Source organism: Mesoplodon bidens (assembly GCF_964165515.1).
Source record: "Mesoplodon bidens genome assembly, chromosome: 5".
Classification (NCBI taxonomy): Eukaryota; Metazoa; Chordata; class Mammalia; order Artiodactyla; family Ziphiidae; genus Mesoplodon; species Mesoplodon bidens.
The window spans coordinates 99,916,671-99,936,436 of record NC_138161.1 but is presented as its reverse complement, the minus strand read 5'-3'; the positions used below and the strand labels follow the sequence as shown (position 1 = coordinate 99,936,436).

The window sequence follows — 19,766 nt, the reverse complement described above, 5'->3', positions numbered from 1 at the left end:
GGCAGGAAGTTATCATGAGATCTAACTTGGCCACCCTCCTAAGCTTGCAGCCCCTCCGCACATTTCCCATTCTGCCTTCCCTGATTTGCTTTTTCTCCTTGGCACTTAGCACATACTCTATGTTTCTCTCACTTATCTTCTTTTTTTTTTTTTTTTTTGCGGTACGCAGGCCTCTCACTGCTGTGGCCTCTCCTGTTGCGGAGCACAGGCTCCGGACGCGCAGGCTCAGCGGCCATGGCTCACGGGCCCAGCCGCTCCGCGGCATGTGGGATCTTCCCGGACCGGGGCACGAACCCGTGTCCCCTGCATCGGCAGGCGGACTCCCAACCACTGCGCCACCAGGGAAGCCCCTCACTTATCTTCTTTACTGTCAGTCTCCACCCACCCCCAATGTAAGCTCCATGTGGATAGAGATTTTTGCCAGTTTGGTTCACTGCTGTATCTTCACAATTCAGAACAGTGCCTAGCAGGTAGTAGATGCTCAATAAATATTTATTAAAACAATAAATAAATATTTCAGCCTATTTTTCAAGAGGTTTAATCCCTGTCCTCTATTCCAGCAACATGAATTACTTTTTGGTAAATATTTGTAGTCTTTATTATAAAGCCTTCCTTTTCCAGTAAAAATGATATTTCTAACATAAACATGTATATTCTGAATTCATTGTGTTTTGGAAATATAATGTCAGTTCTGAGAGAGTCAGCAGTAGCTCTGTTTAAGCCCTGGGAAGGCTGGAGCAGGGATCACGGGCACATTTCTGGGACTGTTGTATGTGGACTGGAGCAGGGGAACAGGGCCTGGGATGGTTAGTTGAAGCCAAGGAAACCTGAACACCAGGTGTTCTTGCACTGTTAGGACACTACTCCTAGGTGTTACAGAGGATGATGACCATGGTGATGGAGGTGGCCAAGAAAAGCAGGTAGATGCAGAAGAGCAGAGTGTCCCTCATGTGGCTGAAATGCACCCACAGGTCAGCTAGCCGGGCCCTTGTCCATCCTGAGCCACCGTTCAGTTCTGCCTCTCTGGGTCCCAGCTCCTTCCCTCCCAATTCCCCTGGCTCCTTCTGCCCTGTGGAGAGGGCAGAGACTCAGCTGTGAAGTGGGAAGGAGACAGGATTAGAGAAATGGGAAATAGGGCCCAGTGCAGAGAGTGTGGGCAGTGCAGACTTCTCTTACCAGACAGGTGGGTGGGTGTGAGGCCCAGGCCCACATCCTCCTTCCAGAGAGCAGCAGGGCAGCATTTCCTTGGGCTGGTGCAGTGTAGAAGCAGGGAATGGAGGCAGCGAGGCCTGGGTGGGGGCTGGGTGGTGGCCAGGTGCAGCAGGTAGGTGATGAAGATGGTCTCCAGCAGGCTGACCACCATCAGTGACAGACACAGGGCGAAGCAGACACCTGGGTGGCGGGAAGGAGTGCACCTGAGTGAGTCAGGTCCAGAGGAACCACCAAGCCCCCCTTTTTTCTGTCTCGCACACCGAGCCCTTTCTAAGATGACCACCGTCTCCCTCTGCTGCCTCAGCAGATCTAGCCAGTTCACCCGCCTACCCTGCCTCCTTATTTTTTCTTTTTTCATTTTTCAACAGTGGGGTGGGGGCCATACTGATGAGGGAGGTGTCACTGGCAGGGAGTAAGTCATTAACGTCATGAGCAGGAAGACGTTGTAGCCCAGCAGGAGTGTCATCTTGAATGGGGCGCGGTTCTCACTTTCTACTGGCAGGAAGAAGCTGAGGGCGTCGATGGTGATCAGAAAGCTACTGGACGCCAGGAGGCTTATGACGTAGAGGCTGGGCCTGCGCCTGAAGGCCACCTGGTGGGGAGGAGTGAGCAGAGAACCAGGTGAAGCTAGAACTGAAGGGAAACCAAGAGATGATTCCAGGCTCTTCCTTTCTTGATGTCTTCACTCCAGCAGGGGCTCTTTCTGGGGCTGGATGAGGAGCAGCTTTCATATGACTAATAGGACTCCCCCATACCCAGCAAAGAAAACCTAGGCCAGAGCTGGCAGGTTCAGAGAGGGGGACTTCTTTGGGGGACTTGGGAGAGAGGAACGCTATGAGGGTTATGGTGCCCAGGGACTTTCTGGTCTTAGGGCAAGAGGTGAGAGGCTCTGAGATTTAGAAGTGTACGATGAGAAAGATATGGGTGATGGACAGCCATGCCAGAATCTCTGGTGTCACATAGAACATGATCTGGTCAAAAAGGCTGAAGACCACAGATATCTTCGGGGTGGCCTTGTTGATGCCCAGGAGCTCCCACTCCCCTTGTGTGTGGCCAGTGTCACGCGAGGTGTCTGTTATCTCCCACACTTCCTTGTCCATGCCCAGCAACATGTTTTCCAGGGCAGGGGAGACAGACACTCACTCAGCACACATCTGCTCAGCACCTACTCTGTGTGGGGCTCAGAGAGGTGATTCAACAACTGCTTTAGCTACCTCTTTCAGACAGTCCTGTAATGTGACTTCCTTGCTGCCCAATTGCCTCCTTTCAATTCTGGGCTTTCTCAGGAAGTCTTGTTCTCACTTAAGTTCAACTTCCCCTACCCCACCATCCACACACCCCCAATTAGCAAATACTCCACTGTCCCTTTTTATGCATTAAAAAAAATGACTTTGCCTCTGAGTGCTTTTTTGTTGCCCCACGGTTGATCTCAGTTTACCCCGTGCCAGAACTGCCACTGCAACTCACCTGTATAGAGGAAAGAGCTAAAAGTGAGGGTGCAGTTCTTCTGGTCAAAAGAGAAGTAGATGTCCAGGCTACAGATGCCGGTCACCTGCATCGGTTTGTTGTACACAACGCGACCTTCATTAGTCACACAGGCGGAGAGGCCATCCAGAGTGTGATCTATGTCGTTGCTAAGTGGTGGAAGGGGAGGGGGGGCAAATGCTCTGGGTTTCACATCAGTTTACGTTTTGCTCTTAAGGCAGGGCTTCCCGAAGCTGCCACTTCGCCATCTTTTCTCCCTACTGCTTTCTCATTTCTAGCGGAGAAGTTGATGAGCTGTGATTGTGCTCCTCTCTGAAATAAGTTTTCAGTGGTCCCGCTGAATGGGTTTGCCCTGTAGTGCCCTTGCCTGCTCCTTGCAGAAGGGTCTTCCCCCGGCTTTTCCCAGCCCTGATACCCACAATTCCAGGATGAAGATGTCTCGGAGCCACAGGTTCTCAGCTGTCACGGTGAGTTTATTGATATCACCACATTCTTCTGGGTCCCAGCTGATGAATGGGTGACTCCAGATCTAGGGCATAGGGCCCAGAGGGATGGTTATGGCTGAAACCTGGAGCTAGTTTATGTCAGCATCTCCTGCCCTTCCAGTCCCTTAAAAGTATATACATATGTATGTATTTTTTTTTCTAAATGTATGTACTATGGGCATATGATAAAACTTCAACAATTCCAGAAAGGTGTACTATAAAGAATAATTTTTTCCCTCCTTAATTTAGTCCAACTCAGTTCATATCCCCAACTCAGGTCCATTATTAACAGTTTTTTATATATCATTCTAGAAAAAAATATATTCCAGCATTCATTTTTATTTACACAGATAGAATGATACTGTGCACATTGTTATGCATGTTGCTTTTTTGTTTTGTTTTGTTCTTTTTTTTTTGGCCACACCGCACGGCATGAGGGATCTTAGTTCCCCGACCAGGGATGGAACCTGTGCACCCTGCAGTGACAGTGCAGAGTCCTAACCACTGGACCACCAGGGAATTCCCTGAGGGTTTTTTTTTTGTTCGTTTGTTTTTTTAAAACCACATTTCCTTTTAAACTCTGATTCCTCTTCTCTTTCTGGTGATAATGTCCCTCTTCTCTAGCTAACAAAGTCTTACTGGCCTTTCACTTCCTGCTCAAGGGAAATCTTAAGCTGGGTGCTGGATACATTTGGACCTTGAAGCTTACTTAGGGGCTTCCAACTGTGCTGCCCTCCATCTTTCTGTTTTTTCCATCTGAATTTCAAAGTTGATTGGCAGCCCAGAAAGCTATTAGTCACCAGCACTGGCCCCATCCTGGTTGGCTTTGTGTATTCCCTTGGGCACTGTCAATTTCAACAAATGTGATTTTTGCAAACAAAGCCAGAAAATCAGGCAAGGAGAAAGAGAGAAGAAGAAAGCTGAGCTTACATACCAAGTTTAACCACAGAAATGACATCAGCAGCTGAAGCTGTGCATCCTGACCAAAAAATCCCCGTCCAGGATTATTAATGCCATGAAATCAGGTCCTAGTCTACCTCCTTCCTTTGTTTCCTAAGTGGTCCCATGTGACAGTTCAGCTTTTCAATTACAAGTCTCAAAAGAAAGTTCAGAAAAATGCAGGTTGCATGGAAAATATAGGGGAAAAAACAGCATGGGGCCCATTGGGAATGTTTTCTTAGTATAATATTCCTATAAGGGCAGGACTCAAGGACAAACGTTACCTGCAGAAATGTCACAGCAGCGTTCCCCTTCATGTCTCTCCACCCCATAGGATGAACATTTAACTTGTACAGAATTCATTCAGGGGACTCTGCTCACTACTGGACAGGTGCAGTGTTGGATTGACAGGGTAAAGAGTTCTTGTTTCCTATTAGCAGGCTATGGAAAGAATGTTATCAGTCAAAACTCACCACTTTGAGGATGGCAGACAGGGTGAAGGAGATGCTGATGTGAGTGGGGATGCTGTAGTTGATGACTGGATGGAAGTCCTTCTGGTTAAATATAGCCTGGAAGACAGCAGGGTCTACGCCACGCTGGTCAAAGACTGAACAATTGATGCTGAAAGTGTTTGCCCTTCCTGTAGAGAGTAGAGACCCCGTGAGATGAGAATAGGGCTTTTCTGTTTCCTAAGTGAGAGGAGTGCCAGAGCTGGGACCCTAGAGCCTCTCTGCAGAGAAAGAAAATGTGCACGTGGGGTGGGCATGTGAACCCCTCCTTCTTAGGCCAAGATTCCCGAATGCCAAGTTCTTCCTGCCAGGGCTGTGGGGGGGCTGGTCTGGTCTGGTAGGCAAATGATGGAAGTTGATGTGGTGAGCTGAGTCAGGGCTCAGCCCTTTCTTCCTGTGGTTTTGCTCCCATATAAAGCCTACCCAAATCTGTATGCAGACTGCCTCTCTGGGGAGGCCTATTCCTTCCATAGTCATAACCCTAAAGCTTTGGCCTTTGTCTGACCATACTTTTTTCTCTCTAGCTCTATTGTGATTCTTCCTCATAGACACTGAACAAAATTCCCCTAAAATTTTGTTTCTCAGTGTTCCCTTCCCACTTTCATGTTTTCTCATTTCCTGCAAGGAAAAGTTTGGAGAGAAGTAAACATGGGTGTGATGTAAAACACGTGGGAACTTAAGGAACGTTGTATTCAATGTAAATTTATTGACTACCTACACTGTTCTGTGCTCTGTGCCCTTCTCAAACCCAATGACTTCCTCTAAGAACTGTGGGAGCCATTTTCATCATCACCATCTTGAAAAGATCTCATTGATCATCTACCATGTGACTGCTGGAGCTATGTGATGAAACGTAAAAGCCCTTCTGCCCACCTCACCCACACGCCAACCGCAGGTGACTCTGGTTATTCCTGTAGCTGAGCCCAGCAAGTTCTTTCCCATGCCTCTTCTACTGTCTCCCCATACCAGTTAACTCATAAGGTGCATCTCCAGACTAAGGAGAAACATATCTGGGGGGAAGCAAACATTGTCCTTTTCCCTCCACATTACCTCCTTTACAAGATCTTCTCAAGAGAGGTGGGAAAGGAGTTATATTATTATTAACAGGACCCAAACAGCCCTGTTCATAGCTACTAATCTTGGTATAAAGGAAGAGTTGAACATTATAAAGGGGTGGAATCAGAAAGGTGGTAAAATGGAAGGACAGACAATTTGGTAGATGTCTATGCAGGCAAATGAGATGGGCGCTATGCGTACTGATCAGTGAAATGGGTGTTTCCTCTGTTTCCCAAAGGAAACCAAAATATAGATACTACAGAGAAAAGAAATGTATAACCCAGTTATTTTAGATGCTTTCTAGTTCTGGGGAATGAGGGGGTTTCTGGAATTTTCCCAGAACAGTATTCCCCTCTTTCCCTGTTCTTGCCCCGTCTTACCTTGAAGCAGAAGGCTGACAGGGAGGCAGAGGAGGAATCCCCCTGTGGTGGGCCACCCCCCTTCCATCCTCCTCTTCTGGACTCTTCTCTGGGGACTCACCAGGAACCCCCAAACTCTGGAGCTTAAAGGAGCCCAGACCACACCTTGGTTCCTGGTTTTGAATACTGCTCATGACAGGTAACCACTCCCTGGTGAGAGGCTGTGGCCAGAGAAGTCACAGCAGAGTGTCCTGCTTTGCCCCTGTCCAGGTATGCCTTCTGGGCTCCAGGCAGGGAGGAAGTTAGGCCAAGACTAGGGGATAAGTGCCTGTTCAGCCGCCTTGTCTAGATAAGTGGTTTAAATTTGAGTAACAAGGACCTTTCAGGAAAACTGGGAAACTTGGGAGATGGGGCAGGTGAGGCCATTGATAAAGGTCGCGTCAGGTCCTTCTGGAACTAACTGTGCCTCAGAGAAAGTGCATGGACCACCAGGAAGGGCTGGGTATGCTCTCTTGTGGTGGGGACACTTGCTGATTTCACAAGGCAAGAACATGTAATTATTTTGTTGCAGACCTAAAAGTATATCCTCTGTCCAACTGTGGACATTAGGGATTACTGTCAATACTTAGTTAAGAAGCTTGCTTGAGAGGTTAAGCTCCTTTTTTAAAAATTAATTTATTTTATTTAATTTATTTTTGGGTGCATTGGGTCTTCATTGCTGTGCGTGGGTTTTCTCTAGTTGCAGCGAGCGGGGGCTACTCTTCGTTGTGGTGTGCGGGCCTCTCATCATGGTGGCTTCTCTTGTTGCGGAGCACAGGCTCTAGGTGCGTGGGCTTCAGTACTTGTGGCACGTGGGCTCAGTAGTTGTGGCTCACAGGCTGTAGAGCGCAGGCTCAGAAGCTGTGGCACACGGGCTTAGTTGCTCCGCGGCATGTGGGATCTTCCGGGACCAGGGCTCGAACCCGTGTCCCCTGCATTGGCAGGTGGATTCTTAACCACTGCACCACCAGGGAAGCCCTAAGCTCCTTTTCTAAGACATAAACCTATCAGAACTCTGTCCCCACAGCTAGCACCACAGTACAGAACTGCATCATCCCTTGTACGTACTATTGGAATAGCTTCTTCATAAGGTTTCCTCTATCTAGTTTTCCCCAACCTAATCCTTTATTTTGCCATTCTCCTAAAACAGAACTCTCCCACTTACCCTTCCTTATCTAACGTCTGTAAAGGCCTACAGCCCTGGCGCTGTCAGGTAATGTGTGTGAGTAGAAAAATCATTTGGAGGTTTGTGTGTGTATGTCTGAAAGCTCCCCGGATGGTTCTGGTTCACACTCACATTATTGAAAACCTTTGGGATGGGCTATATTGAGATACCACAATCAGGATATTGATATTGCTATTGATACACTCAAGATACAGAACATTAACACCAGGAATCTTTCATGTCACCCTTTTATAGCTACAACTACCTCCCTCCCCATTCTTCCACCACCTGGCAACCATTCATTTGTTCTCCATTTCTATAATTTTGTCATTTCAAGAATGTTATATAGATCAAATCATGCAGATGTAACCTTTTGGGATTGGCTTTTTTCATTCAACAAAAGTCTCTGGAGATCCATCCAGATTGCTGCCTGTATAAGTACTCACCCCTTTTACATTGCTGAGTAGTAGTCCATGGTATGGATGTACCACAGTTTGTTTTTCACCTGGTGAAGGACTTCTGAGTTTTAAGGGAAAACACTTATTTCCTCTGTTTTACTCACAACACTTTGGGCACCAAATGTGTGGGTTTTTTCCCCCCTCATACCAAGCAATTCTGACATTAACTACCCAGAGTTAGTGCAGATCCCACAGGTAAAAGTCTCATTCTCACAAGACTGCCCCCTTCTTCAGATGCCAATCACACACCCAGGCCTCCCATACTTCTGAACAACTGACTATAAATTGGGGGTTCCCACAACCGCATCCTCAGGTTTGATAGTTTACTATAATGGCTCATAGAACTCATGGAAACACTTGTGTTTACTGGTTTATTATAAAGTATATAATAAAGGATACAGATAAATAGTCAGATGAAAAGACATACAGGGCAAGGTCTGGAAGGGTCCTGAGCGCAGGAACTTCTGTCCCTGTGGCGTTGGGGTGTGCCACCCTCCCAGCATGTGGATGTATTTGTCAATCCAGAAGCTCTCCAAACTCCATAGTTCAGGATTTCTTATGGAAGCTTCATTACATGGGCATGATTGATTATTAACTCAATCTCCAGCTCCTCTCCTCTCTTCAGAGGATGGGGGTTGGAGCTTCTAATCATGGCTTGGTCTTTCTAGTGACCAGTCCCCATCCTGAAGCTATCCAGGAGTCCACCAAAAGTCACCTCAGGAGAGCAAAAAGTGCTCCTATCATCCAGGAAATTCAAGGGATTTAGGAAGTCTGTGTCAGGAACCAGGATCAAAGACCAAATATCAGAACAAAAGATGTTCCTCTCACTCAGGAAATTACAGGGTTTTAGGAACTCTGTGTCAGGAACTGGGAGCAGGGGTCAAATACGTTTTTCTTCACGGAGTTGTTTATAGTTTTTGTATATTATGCATAAAGCTGCTAGAGACATTTGTGTTCTGGTTTTTGTGTGCACATAAGTCTTCTGGAATAAATACCCAGAAGTGTAATTGCTGGATTGTATGGTATTTTCATGTACAATTTTTTGTTTGTTTGTTTGTTTGTTTTTGGCTGCCCCGTGTGGTCCGTGGTAGTGAAAGCCTGGACTCCTAACCACTAGGCCACCAGGGAACTCTCTGCATATACAGTTTTTAAAGAAACTGGGATACTCTTTCCCAGAGTGGCAGTACCATTCTACATTATCACCAATGATGGGTGAGTGATCCAGTTTTTCTGCATTTTTAGAAATTTCAGATTTTGGATAAGCAAGGATTTATTAACATGGGACCCTAAAGTGATAAACAAATTCAGCAATGTTGAAAATTTAAAACTTTTGTTCATTAAAGGACACTAAATATGAAAAGTCAGGTCATTAACTGAGAAAATATGTTTGCAACACATATATAACTGACAAAATAATAATAGAAAAATATGACATGCCTATAAATGAATAACAACAACTACGTCCCCCATGTATTATAAAAATGTACTGAAGACATGTACTGAGTTGGCATTTTACAGAAAAGGAAACACAGTCACTAAACAATAAAAAGAAACTCAGTCTCATTTGCAATTATGGAAAGCAAATTAACTTAAAATCACAAGGAAATATAATTTCACATTCAATAGATGGCAAAATTTTAAAAGTCTGATAATAGAAGTGTTGGTGAGGCTGTAGAGCCACAGAAACTCCTATGCACTGTGGGTGGGAGCAAAAGCACTTTGGAAAACAATATGCTGTGACTTCCTAAAATAGAAGATGTGTGTATTGTAAGAACCAGCAGTTCTACTTCTAGGTGCATACTCTAGCAGCACACTGTTTAGTATGTAGCTACTAGTCACATGTGGCTATTAAAATTTAAATTAACTAAAATTAAAAATTCAGTCTCTCTGGGCTTCCCTGGTGGCGCAGTGGTTGAGAGTCTGCCTGCCGATGCAGGGGACACGGGTTCGTGCCCTGGTCCGGGAAGATCCCACATGCCGTGGAGCGGCTGGGCCTGTGAGCCATGGCCGCTGAGCCTGCAGGTCCGGAGCCTGTGCTCCACAACGGGAGAGGCCACAACAGTGAGAGGCCCGCGTACCGCAAAAAAAAAAAAAAAAAAAATTCAGTCTCCCAGTCATAACAGCTGCATTTTAAGTGCTCAGTAGCCACATGTGGTTAGCGGCTATAATATTAGTGCAGATAATTATGTAATGGAGTACTATGCAGCAAAGAGCTGAATTAACTTCACTTCATCAACATGGTTAAATCTCAAAAGTATAATGTTGGAAAAAGAAAGTACAACATTGAATAATAAAAAACAAGTTGCAAAATATATACAGTATGATATTATCTAACATGTGTATTCCAAAATATACATATTTAAACAACAGATGGTTTGAAATATGCTTATGCAGTAAAACTAAAACAAAAAGTAAGAGAATAATAAATACAAAATTTAGAAGAGTTATTACCTCCTTGGAGGAAAGGGAGATGGATATGCTTGGGAAAGTTCTCATGGAAGACTTCAAAGACATTAGTAGTGGCAGGTGGGGAATGCAGAAGAACTTTTCACTTTACACCCTCATATAACGTTTAAGTTTTTTTCCCTATGGGCACATTTATACAATTGTTTTATTGAGGTATAATTGGCATAAAATAAACTGTTCAAAGACTCCACTTTGACGAGTTTTGACATATATATGCACCTGTGAAACCATCATCACAACCAAGGAGTGGTTATAACCTTTGCAACCACTCCCTCCTGCCCTTCCCCACCCCATTTTGACCCCAGAGAACCACTGATCTGTTACTACACGTTATTTTCACATTTCCGAGAATTGTGGCATCCTTTCTTCTTTTCATATATATTTATTTATAAATTTATTTATTTATTTTTGGCTGTGCTGGGTCTTCATTGCTGCGTGCAGGCTTTCTCTAGTTGCAGCGAGCGGGGGCTACTCCTTGTTCTGGTGTGCAGGCTTCTCATTTCGGTGGCTTCTCTTGCTGTGGAGCACAGGCTCTAGGCACACGGGCTTCAGTAGTTGTGGTGCATGGGCTCAGTAGTTGTGGCTCATGGGCTCTAGAGCACAGGCTCAGTAGTTGTAGCACACGGGCTTAGTTGCTCCGCAGCATATGGGATCTTCCCGGACCAGGGCTCGAACCCGTGTCCCCTGCATTGGCAGGCAGATTCTTAATCACTTCACCACCAGGGAAGTCCCTATATATTTATTTAAAGTTACACATTTCCTTTGAAATATTTATCTCCCTCAAGTTTTGTTATGTACTAGCTTCAATTCTAAGGGTTTAAAAAATCAATTATTTATTTTTTTGATCTATGAGTTATTTAGAAACATACGTTTTAGTCTACAAATGTGGAAAAGTTTTTTGTTTGTTTTGTTTCTAGCTTGTGACTAAAGAGGCAGCATAGAAAAGTGGTTAAGAGCATGAACTTTAAAGCTGGACTCCCTCAGTGTGAATCCCAGGTCCACCATTTACAAGCTGTGTGATCTTGGGTGTAAGTTACTTAAGTTACTTCACCTCTTTGCTTCAGTTTCTTCATCTATAAAATGGATGATAGTAATAGCTCTTATCTCATCATGTTGATATAAGGATTAAATAAGGTCATAATTATAAAATGCTTAGAACAGTGCTGACACATAATTAGCACTATTTAAATGTTAATAATAATAACAATAATTTCAGAGAATACAGTCTGACTGCTACTAAATTTTGAGACATGCTTTATAGTCTATATATAGTTAAATTTTGTAAATATTCCGAATGTGCTTGCAAAGAATGTATTTTCCAATTGTTAACTGTAGAGTTCTATATATTATCATTAAATCTAATTTAACTGTGTGGTTAAAGTATATTATTTTTTCAATAATGTGTTATCACCTTGAGATGTGTTGAAATCTATTATAATTACAGAACTGTCACTTTATCTTTTTAATTCTTTCTATTTTTGCTTTATATATATTTGAGGCTATTTTATTATACATTCAACTTTATAATGTTTACATCCTCCAAGTGATTAAACATTTTATCATTATGTTGAGATTCTCTTTATTCTGAATAATTATTTTTGTCTTAATGACAGTTTTGTCTGATGTTGATAGAACCATTCCAGCTTGCTTTTTTTTAAATAGATCTTTATTGGAGTATAATTGCTTCACAATACTGTGTTAGTTTCTGTTGCACAACAAAGCAAATCAGCCATATGCATACACACGTCCCCATATCCCCTCCCTCTAGAGCCTGCCTCCCATTCTCCCTATCCTACCCCTCTAGGTCATTGCAAAGCACGGAGTCCGACCTCCCTGTGCTATGCTGCTGCTTCCCACCAGCCAACTATTTTACATTCCGTCGTGTATATACGTTGATGCTACTCTCACTTCGCCCCAGCTTCCCCCTCCCACCCCAAGTACTCAAGTCCATTATCTATGTCTACTTCTTTATTCCTGCCCTGCACCTAGGTTCATCAGTACCATTTTTTTTAGATTCCATGTGTATGCATTAGCATACGGTATTTGTTTTTCTCTTTCTGACTTCACTCTGTATGACAGACTCTAGGTCCATCCACCTCACAACAAATAGCTCAATTTCATTTCTTTTTATGGCTGAGTAATATTCCACTGTATATATGTGCCACATCTTCTTTACCCATTCATCTGTCGATGGACATTTAGGTTGGTTCCATGCCTTGGATATTGTAAATAGTGCTGCAATGAACATTGTGGTACAAGACTCTTTTTGAATTATGGTTTTCTCTGGGTATATGCCCAGTAGTGGGATTGCTGGGTCATATGGTAGTTCTATTTTTAGTTTTTTAAGGAACCTCCATACTATTCTCCACAGTGGTTGTATCAATTTACATTCCCACCAACAGTTCAAGAGGGTTCCCTTTCCAGCACTTATGGTTTCTAGATTTTTTGATAATGGCCATTCTGACCAGCATGAGGTGATACCTCATTGTAGTTTTGATTTGCATTTCTCTAATGATTAGTAATGTTGAGCACCTTTTCATGTGCCTCTTGGCCATCTGTATGTCTTCCTTGGTGAAATGTCTATTTAGGTCTTCCACCCATTTTTTTAACTGGATTGTTTGTTATTTTGATATTGAGCTCCATGAGCTGTTTGTATATTTTGGAGATTAATCCTTTGTCTGTTGTTTCATTTGCAAATATTTTCTCCCATTCTGAGAGTTGTCTTTTTGTCTTGTTTATGGTTTCCTTTGCTGTGCAAAAGCTTTTAAGTTTAATTAAGTCCCATTTGTTTATTTTTGTTTTTATTTCCATTACTCTAGGAGGTGAGTCAAAAAAGATCTTGCTGTGGTTTATGTCAAAGAGTGCTTTTCCTATGTTTTCCTCTAAGAGTTTTATGGTGTCTGGTCTTACATTTAAGTCTTTAATCAATTTGGAGTTTATTTTTGTGTATGGTGTTAAGTAGTGTTCTAATTTCATTCTTTTACATGTAGCTGTCCAGTTTTTCCAGCACCACTTATTGAAGAGACTGTCTTTTCTCCATTGTATATTCTTGCCTCCTTTGTCATAAATTAGGTGCCCATATATGCGTGGGTTTATCTCTGGGCATTCTATCCTGTACCATTGATCTATATTTCTGTTTTTGTGCCAGTACCATACTGTCTTGATTACTGTAGCTTTGTGGTATAGTTTGAAACCGGGGAGCCTGATTCCTCCAACTCCATTTTTTTTCTCAAGATTGCTTTGGCTATTCAGGGTCTTTTGTGTCTCCATACTAATTTTAAGATTTGTTGTTCTAATTCTGTGAAGAATGCCAGTGGTAGTTTGATAGGGATTGCATTGAATCTGTAGATTGCTTTGGGTAGTATAGTCATTTTCACAGTATTGATTCCTCCAATCCAAGAACATGGTATATTTCTCTGTTTATGTCATCTTTGATTTCTTTCATCAATGTTTTATAGTTTTCTGAGTACAAGTCTGTCTCCTCCTTAGGCAGGTTTATTCCTAGGTATTTTATTCTTTTTGTTGAAATCATAAATGGGAGTGTTTCTTTAATTTCTCTTTCTGATTTTTCATTGTTGGTGTATACAAATGCCTGAGATTTCTTTGCACTAATTTTGTATCCTGCAACCTTACCAAATTCATTGATTAGTTCTAGTAGTTTTCTGGTGGCATGTTTAGGATTTTCTATGTATAGTATCATGTCATCAGCAAACAGTGACTGTTTTACTTCTTCTTTTCCAATTTGTATTCCTTTTATTTCTTTTTTTTCTCTAATTGCTGTGGCTAGGACTTCAAAACTATGTTGAATAAGAGTGGTGAGAGTGGACATCCTTGTCTTGTTCCTGATCTTAGTGGAAAAGCTTTCAGTTTTTCACCATTGAGTATGATGCTTGCTGTGGGTTTGTCATATATGGCCTTTATTGTGTTGAGGTAGGTTCCCTCAATGCCCATTTTCCTGGAGAGTTTTTTTTTTTTCAGTTATACATATACATATGTTCCCATATCTCCTCCCTTTTGCGTCTCCCTCCCACCCTCCCTATCCCACCCCTCCAGGCGGTCACAAAGCACCGAGCTGATCTCCCCGTGCTATGCGGCTGCTTCCCATTAGCTATCTACCTTATGTTTGGTAGTGTATATATGTCCATGCCACTCTTTCACTTTGTCACAGCTTACCCTTCCCCCTCCCCATATCCTCAAGTCCATTCTCTAATAGGTCTGTGTCTTTAATCCTGTCTTACCCCTATGTTCTTCATGACATTTTTTTTTCTTAAATTCCATATATATGTGTCAGCATACAGTATTTGTCTTTCTCTTTCTGACTTACTTCACTCTGTATGACAGACTCTAGGTCCATCCACCTCATTACAAATAGCTCAATTTCGTTTCTTTTTATGGCTGAGTAATATTCCATTGTATATATGTGCCACATCTTCTTTATCCATTCATCCGATGATGGACACCTAGGTTGTTTCCATCTCCGGGCTATTGTAAATAGGGCTGCTATGAACATTTTGGTACATGACTCTTTTTGAATTATGTTTTTCTCAGGGTATATGCCCAGTAGTGGGATTGCTGGGTCATATGGTAGTTCTATTTGTAGTTTTTTAAGGAACCTCCATACCGTTCTCCATAGTGGCTGTACCAATTCACATTCCCACCAGCAGTGCAAGAGTGTTCCCTTTTCTCCACACCCTCTCCAGCATTTATTGTTTCTAGATTTTTTGATGATGGCCATTCTGACTGGTGTGAGATGATATCTCATTGTAGTTTTGATTTGCATTTCTCTAATGAGTAAAGATGTTGAGCATCCTTTCATGTGTTTGTTGGCAGTCTGTATATCTTCTGTGGAGAAATGTCTATTTAGGTCTTCTGCCCATTTTTGGATTGGGTTGTTTGTTTTTTTGTTATTGAGCTGCATGAGCTGCTTATAAATTTTGGAGATTAATCCTTTGTCAGTTGCTTCATTTGCAAATATTTTCTCCCATTCTGAGGGTTGTCTTTTGGTCTTGTTTATGGTTTCCTTTGCTGTGCAAAAGCTTTTAAGTTTCATTAGGTCCCATGTGTTTATTTTTGTCTTTATTTCCATTTCTCTAGGAGGTGGGTCCAAAAGGATCTTGCTGTGATTTATGTCATAGAGTGTTCTGCCTATGTTTTCCTCTAAGAGTTTGATAGTGTCTGGCCTTACATTTAGGTCTTTAATCCATTTTGAGCTTATTTTTGTGTATGGTGTAGGGAGTGATCTAATCTCCTACTTTTAAATGTCCCTGTCCAGTTTTCCCAGCACCACTTATTGAAGAGACTGTCCTTTCTCCACTGTACATTCCTGCCTCCTTTATCAAAGATAAGGTGACCATATGTCTGTGGGTTTATCTCTGGGCTTTCTATCCTGTTCCATTGATCTATCTTCCTGTTTTTGTGCCAGTACCATACTGTCTTGATTACTGTAGCTTTGTAGTATAGTCTGAAGTCAGGGAGCCTGATTCCTCCAGCTCCTTTTTTCGTTCTCAAGATTGCTTTGGCTATTCGGGGTCTTTTGTGTTTCCATACAAATTGTGAAATTTTTTGTTCTAGTTCTGTGAAAAATGCCAGTGGTAGTTTGATAGGGATTGCATTGAATCTGTAGATTGCTTTGGGTAGTAGAGTCATTTTCACAATGTTCGAGAGTTTTTATAATAAATTGGTGTTGAATTTTGTCAAAAGCTTTTTCTGCATATACTGAGATGATCATATGGTTTTTATTTCTTAATTTGTTAATGTGGTGTATCACATTGATTGATTTGCATATATTGAAGAATCCTTGCATCCCTGGGATAAATCCCCACTTGTTCATGGTGTATGATCCTTCTAATGTGCTGTTAGATTCTGTTTGCTAGTATTTTGCTCAGGATTTTTACATCTATGTTCGTCAGTGATGTTGGTCTATAATTTTCTTTTTTTGTGATACCTTTTTCTGATTTTGGTATCAGGGTGATGTTGGCTTCATAGAATGAATTTGGGAGTGTTTCTCCCTCTGCAATATTCTGGAAGAGTTTGAGCTGGATAGGTATTGGCTTTTCTCTAAATGTTTGATAGAATTTCGCCTGTGAAGCCATCTCGTCCTCGACTTTTGTTTGTTGGAAGATTTTTAATTATGGTTTCAATTTCATTACTTGTGATAGGTCTGTTTATATTTTCTAATTCTTCCTCGTTCAGTCTTGGAAAATTGTACCTTTCCAAGAATTTGTCCATTTCTTCATGGTTGTCCATTTTATTGACATATAGTTATTTGTAGTAGTCTCTTATAATCCTTTGTATTTCTGCAGTGTCAGTTATGATTTCTCCTTTTCCATTTCTAATTTTATTGATTTGAGTCCTCTCCCTTTTTTTTTTTGATGAATCTGGCTAAGGGTTTATCAATTTTGTTTATCTTCCCAAAGAACCAGCTTTTAGTTTTATTGATCTTTGCTATTGTTTTCTTCGTTTCTATTTCATTTATTTCTGCTCTGATCTTTATGATTTCTTTTCTTCTACTGACTTTGGGTTTTCTTTGTTCTTCTTTCTCTAGCTGTTTTAAGTTTAGGGTTAGATTGTTTATTTGAGATTTTTCTTGTTTCTTGAGGTGAGATTGAATTGCTATAAACTTCCCTTTAGAACTGCTTTTGCTGCATCCCATAGGTTGGGTTCTCATGTTTTCGTTGTCATTTGTTTCTATGTATTTTTAAATTTCTCTTCGATTTCTTTGGTGATCTCTTGGTTATTTAGTAGTGCACTGTTTAGCCTCCACGTATTTGTGTTTTTTACAGTTTTCTTCCTGTAATTGACTTGCAGTCTCAGAGTGTTGTGGTCAGAAAAGATGCTGGATATGATTTCAATTTTCTTAAATTTTCCAAGGCTTGATTTGTGACCCAAGATGTGATCTATCCTGTAGAATGTTCCATGTACACTTGAGAAGAAAGTGTATTCTGCCACTTTGGGGTGGAATGTTCTCTAAATATCAATTAGATCTATCTGATCTCTTACGTCATTTAAAGCTTGTGTTTCCTTATTTATTTTCTGTTTGGATGATCTGTCCATTGGTGTAAGTGGGGTGTTAAAGTTCCCTACTATTATTGTATTACTGTCAATTTCTTCTTTCATGGTTGTTAGCATTTGCCTTATGTATTGAGGTGCTCCTATGTTGGGTGAATAAACATTTATAATTGTTATATCTTCTTCTTGGATTGATTCTTTGATCATTATGTAGTGTCCCTCCTTATCTCTTGTAACAGTCTTTATTTTAAAGTCCATTTTATCTGATACAGGTATTGCTACTCCAGCTTTCTTGTGATTTCCATTTGCATGGAATACCTTTTTCCATCCCTTCACTTTCCGTCTGTATGTGTCCCTAGGCCTGAAGTGTGTCTCTTGTAGATAGCATATATATTGGTCTTGTTTTTGTATCCATTCAGCCAGTCTGTGTCTTTTGGTTGAGGCATTTAATCCATTTACATTCAAGGTTATTATTGATATGTATGTTCCTATTACCATTTTCTTAATTGTTTTGAGTTTGTTTTTGTGGATCTTTTTCTTTTCTTGTGTTTCCCGCCTAGAGAAGTTTCTTTAGCATTTGTTGTAACGCTGGTTTGGTGGTGCTGAATTCTCTTAGCTTTTGCTTGTCTGAAAAGCTTTTGACTTCTCCATTGAATCTGAATGAGATCCTTGCTGGGTAGATTGACTATTGACTATTTCCTTTCCCATGATATGGAAGTTTTCAACTATAATCTCTTCAGATATTTTCTCAGACCCTTTCTTTTTCTCTTCTTCTTCTGGGACCCCTATAATTTGAATGTTGGTGCATTTAGTGTTGTCCCAGAGGTCTCTGATATTGTCTTCAATTCTTGTCATTCTTTTTTCTTTATTCTGCTCCTCGGCAGGTATTTCTACCATTTTGTCTTCCAGTTCACTTATTCGTTCTTCTGCCTCAGTTATTCTGTTATTGATTCCTTCTAGTGTATTTTTCATTTCAATATTGTGTTGTTCATCTCTGTCTGTTTGTTCTTTAGTTCTTCTAGATCTCTGTTGAACATTTCTTGTATTTTCTCAGTCTGCCTCCATTCTATTTCTGAGATTCTGGATCATCTTTACTATCATTACTCTGAATTCTTTTTCAGGTAGATTGCCTATTTCCTCTTCATTTATTTGGTCTTGTAGGTTTTTACCTTGCTGCTTCATCTGTGACATATTTTTTTGCCATCTCATTTTTTTTTTTTTTATGAGTGGGATTGTGTTCCTGTGTTACTTGTTGTTTGGCCTGAGGCTTCCAACACTGGAGTTTGTAGGCTATTGGGTAGAGCTGGATCTTGGTGCTGATAATGACGAACTCCGTAAGACCTCACTCTGATGAATATTCCCTGGGGTCTGAGGTTCTCTGTTAGTCCAGTGGTTCAGATTCAGAGCTCCCACCGCAGGAGCTTCAGCCCAACCCCTGGCTCATGAGCCAAGATCCCACAAGCCACATGTGGTGGCAAAAGAAAACAAAACAAAACAATAACAAAGTAAAAAATAAAATTAGACTAGGAAACTAACAGGTATGTTAGGAAGAATATAAAAATAAAAATATACATGAATCAACAACCAGAAGGTACATCAGTACCACAGTAGTAAAAAAGAGGAGGGTAAAGAAAAAAAAAGGGGGGGGGGAAGGCCTTGGCTGTGGAGGGTGGGGCCTAAGCAAGGGTGAGTTTTGGGTGGTGGTTGGGGCCTGTGCTTAGGACCCACAAGGCTGGAAAAGGCCCTGGGGGCTATGGGGGTTGAGGCTTAGGCTCAAGGAACAGAAGGGGCCCAGGTGTGCCCCCCATCCCTGGTCTCAGAGGGCAGAGGACCTCTCCTGGGAGCCCAGCAGGCTTCCTGGGCTCGAGTGGGCAGGGCAATCGCCTTCTGCTCCTCTCCCGCTCCTCCCAGATGGCTCCTCCTGCCTGCCTCTCCTGATCTCCCCAGGCCTCCCTCTTATGCCCCCAGGGACCCACATGGCCTGGAGGGGGCTTTGGAGGTGGGGTACCAGCTTGGGAGCTCAGCAGGCTCCCCAGCTCCAGTGGGCCAGGCAATCGTCCTCTGTGCCTCTCCCGCTCTTCCTGGAGAGTCTCTCCCACCTGCCTCTCCTGATGTCCCTGGCCTCAGGGGTGCTGATCCTGTCTGGCCTCCACTTCTCCTCCCCCCTCAGTCCCTCTGCTTCCTACCAGTTCACTTTGGGGTTCCTCCCATCTCCTTGGGCAACAGAGTCCCCCACCAGCGGCCGGCAGGCGTCCTAGTCATGGGGAGACGATAAGTCCGTGTCTTCCCACACCGCCATCTTGACTCCACCTCCCAGCTTGCTTTTAATTAGTATTTGCTTTACATAACTTTTGCTATCTTTTACCTTTAGTTTTTCTGTGTCCTTAGGTTTTAGGAGTGTCTTTTAAAAATCCAACTAAACAAATACTAACTAAATTGTTGAGTTTAGTACATTTACATTTATTTTTATTACTAAAATATTTGGATTTATTTCTGCCATCTTATTTCACACTTTGTTTCTTTTTTCCTCCTTTTTGACTTTTGGTTTCATTTAGGATTTTCTTTCCTCATTTCATTTTTCCTTC

General features: G+C 42.1%; 1 protein-coding gene across 1 annotated transcript; it reads right to left on the bottom strand.

The window, feature by feature from the left end:
• Positions 1-391: 391 nt before the first annotated feature.
• On the bottom strand, positions 392-6,133 carry LOC308617653 (5-hydroxytryptamine receptor 3C-like; the record flags this gene model as incomplete). Its single annotated transcript, XM_081234871.1, is given in 10 exon segments — positions 392-1,069; positions 1,177-1,392; positions 1,598-1,637; positions 1,640-1,804; positions 2,172-2,350; positions 2,680-2,846; positions 3,117-3,226; positions 4,117-4,161; positions 4,595-4,761; positions 6,067-6,133. Coding segments are annotated over 10 exon segments (1,359 nt in total). The 3' UTR covers positions 392-866.
• Positions 6,134-19,766: the final 13,633 nt, after the last annotated feature.